Source organism: Myotis brandtii, unplaced genomic scaffold (genome assembly GCF_000412655.1).
Source record: "Myotis brandtii unplaced genomic scaffold, ASM41265v1 scaffold115, whole genome shotgun sequence".
Classification (NCBI taxonomy): Eukaryota; Metazoa; Chordata; class Mammalia; order Chiroptera; family Vespertilionidae; genus Myotis; species Myotis brandtii.
In genome coordinates this window covers 13,873,937-13,879,998 of record NW_005353967.1, presented here as the reverse complement: position 1 = coordinate 13,879,998, position 6,062 = coordinate 13,873,937, and the positions used below count along the sequence as shown (strand labels likewise).

General features: G+C 36.6%; 1 protein-coding gene across 2 annotated transcripts in view; it reads right to left on the bottom strand.

Moving 5' to 3' along the window:
• Positions 1-2,155: 2,155 nt before the first annotated feature.
• The window catches only part of CENPH (centromere protein H), a 29,225-nt gene continuing 25,318 nt past the window's right edge, over positions 2,156-6,062 (bottom strand). For both annotated transcript variants that reach the window (XM_014549305.1, XM_014549308.1), the window contains exons 8-9: positions 5,613-5,776; positions 2,156-2,323 (exon numbers count right to left, since the gene is read on the bottom strand). In XM_014549305.1, the coding sequence (XP_014404791.1) occupies positions 2,231-2,323; positions 5,613-5,776 (257 nt within the window). In that variant the 3' untranslated portion in view covers positions 2,156-2,230. The remainder of the gene's footprint in view (positions 2,324-5,612; positions 5,777-6,062) is intronic.

The following is a 6,062-nucleotide window of genomic DNA, read 5'->3' as shown; positions in this document are numbered from 1 at the left end:
CCCCGAAAGCCAGTTTCTAATTTCAGTATAGAGTTTAATCCAGTTATTCAGCCAATTATTTCTCTGAGTTGGCGTTTAAGAGGGAACACACAGGATAATCGAATCCCAGGAAAATGCAGTTTTTCAGATGATACTGGTAATCTGCTGATTTGGGAATCACTAATATAGTGTGCATCTGATTCATTTAATGCTGTAATTTTGGGTCAGGAAGACATTTTACAGCAACTAAGTCACACCAGCTAGGGCAGACTGACACAATATTAAGAAATACACTTATGCAAAAAGCACTTCTCATATCAAAGTTAATAATACAATAATACACCTTCAGAGTTGAAAAATGTTACTAATGTTGTGGCCCCACCCCATAACAAAGAAACATAATTTCCGGAGGAGGAGGCCCAGAAATCAGGATTTTAACAAGATTCCCAGGTGATTCTAATGTGCAGCCAAGGTTGAGAACCACTGTTTTACAGAATGCTTTTTCTCTTAATGATAGAAACAAGTTTTTTAAAAGTGTTTTTATTGATTTCTGAGAGGAAGAGGGAGATAGAAACATCAATGATGAGATAGAATCATTGATTGAATGGCCTCCTGCACACCCCCTACTGGGGATGGAGCCAGTAACCTGGGCATGTGGTTTAATGTGTGGTTCCTCTAGCTGCCATCTAAACTCAAGAGGAAAAAAAAGCTTTGGGAAACCAACACTAAAACATGTATTACAGTTAATCTTTATTTTTTTTTAATTCCCTCCCATCCGGCCTATAACCAAAATCAAACCTGGGACCATGCAGTCTGCAGGCCTTCGCTTTATCCACGGAGCCAAACCAGATAGGGACAGAGTCGTTTTTTGTTTTTTTAAAAATTTGTTTATTGATTTCAGAGAGGAAGACAGAAGGAGACAGAAACATCAATGATGAGAATCACTGCCTCCTGCACGTCCCCTACTAGGGATCCAGTGGAAACCCAGGCATCTGCCTTGACTCATAGGTCCATGCTCAACTACTGAGCAACACCAGCTGGGCCAGAATGTTTTTCTAGAAGAAAAATAGTTTTACAATTTATGTTGACAATTTCCAAGAATATGCTGTGGCAAAAAGAACAAAATTACAAATAAATGATTTATCAAAAGAAATGAAGTAACACTATAAATATTCCAAAGAAGTGTTTAGTATACAAATGTAGGCAAATCTCTGCATTTTTACTGATCTGAAGAACAGATTTCAAATGCTATTACACCTGCAGCTCATCTTCTCAAGTTGTTCAGTCTTTTAAAGAATGCTGAAAACACTACATTGTCTATAAAAATGATCAACAGCTCCAAATTAATAAAGAGCTCAAATTAGAATTTACAAAAGATGGAATGGGATGAATAAAAAGTGGCAGTTTTGTTTTTTAATTGAAAAGCAAAATTTGTTTTTAATCTATAAAAGTTATGCATGATAAATACAAAAGAAAAAAGTCACAATTCTTCTAAATATGTTTTTCTTCAAGGCTGAGGTGCATTTAAGTCTCTTTAAAGATGTAGATGGGGTGGGGAATTGAGATGTTGGTCAAAGGGTACAAATTTATAGGTAGAATTTGAGTAAGTTTTGGATATATAATGCATAGCATTGTGATTTTAGTTAACACTACTGTATTATATACTTCAAGGTTGCTAAGATACTAGATCCTAAATGTTTTCACCAGAAAAAAATAATTATGTGACACGATGGAGATGTTAGCTAAAGCCATGGTCAATTCAACATACTGTACATCTTAAACTTATACAATATTATGTATCAATTTTATCACAATAAAAAAAAGTTTGTAGTGAGATAAATCTAAAATAAGAATTATTTGAATAAAATACAACTGGCAGCCATAAAAATAAAGATGTGGATATCCTTTTCTAATTTTTCTAGTATTTTGGTTGACAAAGAAATGCATGAAGGTATTCCAAATGAGAGTTGGGACTTCTAGGGATGTAGAAAAAATGTCCACATTGAGCGGAAAGCTGGATTAGATGTCTTTCCAGACCTTTGCAAAGCTAAGATCTTCAGATTTTTTTTGAGGATGCCAGTCACTTTAATGATCATATTTAAAGCAATAGATTCCATATCATAGTGTTAAGCTTTTAAAAAAAGCTGTGTATGATAGTTATAAAAACACCGAAAAACACACATTTCACCTGAAATTTACTATTTAAATGACATCAAAGACAGAAACAAGTAATGCCAAAACAGAATTCTTATTAGATCATGGTGAGATTCTTCTCAAGCTGCAGAACAGTTTCCTTAAAGGCAGAATCCTCTGCCCAATTAACTTTACTCCCCAAAATGAGGTTCTGTAATACAAAAAAAAAAATTTTTTTTTTAAGTTTTAAGCATTTTTTAACTTTATTTTTATTGTTGACAGTTACAGATGTCCCTATTTCTCCCCAATTTACCCACCTCCACCCATCCCATGCCCTCCTCGTTCCCTCTGGCCATCACCACACTGCTGTCTATGTCTATGGTTATGTATATACTAGTAGCCCTGCGCACGAATCCATGTGCCAGTAGCTCCCTGCCGCCCTCCAGTAGCTCTCTGCCTGCTGCCCTGCCCTCCTATAGCTCTCGGCTGCCTGCTTGTAGCCAGTAGCTTGCTGCCGCCCTCCTGTAGCTCTCCACCACCCCACCTTCCTGCTGATCCGTGATCCAGTTGTTATGCAGTCGGCCGTTATGCTTCACGGCGTAACGACCATTTGCATATTACATCTTTATTATATAGGATAGTCTTTGTACTTTTAAAATTTTAACAAGCTTTCCCCAGCTGGTATGGCTAAGTGGTTGAGCACTGACCCATGAATGACCTATGAACCAGGAAGTCAGGGTTCAATTCCTGATTGTGGCACATGCCTGGATTTCGGGCTCCATCCCCAGTGGAGGTGTGTAGGAGGGAGCCAATCAGTGATTCTCTCTCATCATTGATGTTTCTAACTCTCCTCTCCCTTCCTCTTTCTGAAATCAATAAAAAAATATTTTTAAAAATTTAACAAGCTTTTAAAAAAATCCTCTTTCACTGACCTTATTACATAATTACCGAACTGGGTATGAAAATTTACTCTCTGATCATGAGAAAAACTAGTAATAAATTTTGTGATTTTTTTTTTTTTTACTTTAGAGCGAGAGGTGGGGAGAGAGAAACACTGATGTGTGAGTGGAACATTGATCAGCTGCCTCCTGCAGGACTCCTACCAGGGATCAAGCCAAAACCTGGGCATGTGTCCTGCCTGGGAATCGAACCAGCAACCTTTTTCATGCATGGGACCATGCCCAACCAACTGAGCCACCCCCAGGGCAAGTAATACATTCTTGTATCCTCATTTCCACTTTCAGCAAGGCTTCAACCTTGCTTCCCATAATGCCAGGAGAATTTACAATGCTAACAATTTTTATGCTTTATCCATTTTTGTGGATAGTTTTACCTATTAAAGATACTTGCAATGGCAGCCTACATTATGGGAAAAAGATAACAGCTGTGGTTCAGAGTTCACTTTGTACTTCTAGGACAGTGGTTCTCAACCTTGGCTGCACATTAGAATCACCTGGGAATCTTTTTAAAATCCTAATTTCTGGGCCTCATCCTCCAGAAATTCTGTTTTTCTTTGTTATTAATGTTGTGGCCCCACCCCATAACAAAGAAACAGAATTTCCGGAGGATGAGGCCCAGAAATCAGGATTTTAAAAAGATTCCCAGGTGATTCTAATGTGCAGCCAAGGTTGAGAACCACTGTTCTAGGACGAACAACAATTTAAGCCTAAGTAATATGTCCTGTTTTTAAAAAAAGGTAAAAGAAGAGCTTAGTTCTTAGTCCTTGCAAACTTTCAAGACCCTGAAAAAGGTGAAGAACATTTTCTTGTGGTAGACAATGGAGGAATGATTAAGGTCATAATCAATGAAAATTCTGGTCATTATTCTTTGAAAACCCATAGCTCAATGATACTGAGTTACTAATTGAAATATTGTTAAAATCAATTTTAAAGAATAAGTGGTATATTATTACATATAAAAATATATAAAACTTTGGCCTATATAAGGCAAATTCTTGCTACAAATGAATAAAAGAGCTTGTGTATATAAATTCAGTCAAATTTACTAAGGCAGTTGGAAGTAAGCTTTCAAACATGATAACCCCCGAAGGCTGATCTTCCTTTTGGAACAAAGAGAGCTCCCAAGTTGGTCAAATCTATGTTCTATTAAACATTGCAATGAATTCATTAAACCAAGATTAACACCAATTTTGAGAATATAAAAATTAAGAAATGCAGAATAACAGAAGTCGCAAAGCAGTAGGAAGGAATATGTGCCAAAGAAAATGAAAATGATTCTTTACTTATGCAATCTTCTACTTGAGGTTAGCCTAAGGGATTTGATTATTTCTAATAGAATCATCCACTGCTACTAAAAAGTAGGTGTAAGACCTGGGGAAGAACCCTCGCAGGTTTGGTTCAGTGGGTAGAATGTTACCCTGTGGACTGAAGGGTCCCGGGTTCAATTCCGGTCAAGGGCATGTACCTTGGTTGCAGGCTCAATCCCTGACCCTGATCAAGGTGTGCATGGGAGGCAATCAATCGGTGTGTCTCTCTGTCTCTCCCCATCCCTTCCATTCTCTCTAAAAATCAATGGAAAAATAGCCTCTGGTGAGGGTTAACCAAAAAAAAAAAAGACCCGGGGAAGAATTTCTTATGGTGAGACATTAAAACCTCATTTTCTACAAGGACATGCTTTACACATAATATGCACTTGTTTCACATTTAATAGGTTAAACTATGCATCTTCATAATTCAAAACTGGTAATTTACGTATTTCAACAGTTCCAGAGACATTTTATAATTCAAAAAGTAGTTTAAAAAACCCCTCCAGAATAAAGAAATAGGACACTTACGATTTAAAACTTGACATGATAACAAGTACCTACATTTATTAACATGAATGTGTTTAGTTTTCACAACCACTCTTTCTAAACAAGGACACTGATGCTTAGAAGTTAGTAATTTGTTCAAGGTCAGCAACTATTAAGTAGCAGTCAGGATCTTAACTCTAGATTCCTATCACCCCATCCATATTTTCCCCCAATCCCCAACTTGCAGTCTAGTGCTCGCCATCATTATATCATTCTGCCTCCACAGAGCTGCTAAAAATCATTTCATTTAAATTGCCATAATGAAAAATCAAAGCCTTAAACATTAAATATACATGGATTCCAGATATATGTAAACAGACTAATTTTCAGTACAGAATTTTTTGTTTTGTTAATTCTTACTGTGAGGATATTTTTTCCATTGATTTTACTTTATTGTTTAGAGAGAGTTTGGAAAGGAGGGAGGGTGGGGAAGAGGAAGAGAGAGAGAGAGAGAGAGAGAGAGACAAAGATGTGCATGCAACCCAGGTACGAGCCCTTGACCAGGAATCAAGCCTGAGATCCTTCAGTGCACGGGCAGATGTCTATCCATTGAGCAACACCGGCCAGGGCAGTACGGAATTATTTTGTCAAGATCAAAGTCTAACTGTAAGTAAGTCTGAAAGTAACAGAATCAATCATTTTTTTTTTTAAGTTCTTTACCTCCCTTCCTAGTTTATATACACTTTACCTGGAAGACATGTTGAATAACTGTAGTAATTTGTATCTCCTTCTGTAGCTTTTGTTGTAAGGTCTTTATCTTGTCTGAATTTTCCATACTGGCCAAAGCATCTTTCTGTTTGTTCTTTTCAGTCTGTATTTCTAAAAATTTACTTTCTGAAGCTCGTTTTAATTCTGTGAGGTTAAAAATAAAACAAAATACTATATATGACAACGCCTACAAAAGAGAATCTTTAAAAATTATGGTTATTTCAGTAAAGAAAATTTTTTTAATAAGGAGCATTTTAGGTTGCAGTCTATTTTGATCTGAATATGACTTCCCTGGTATAAAATACCAATATTTTAATTTTATATTTAGCAATGCAAATGTTCAAGGTTTGTATGTATGATAATAGCTGTTGACAAGTGTTTGAAGTGACATTGTGTCAAAGAGGAGCTACTCTGGGTACCAAAACAGGCA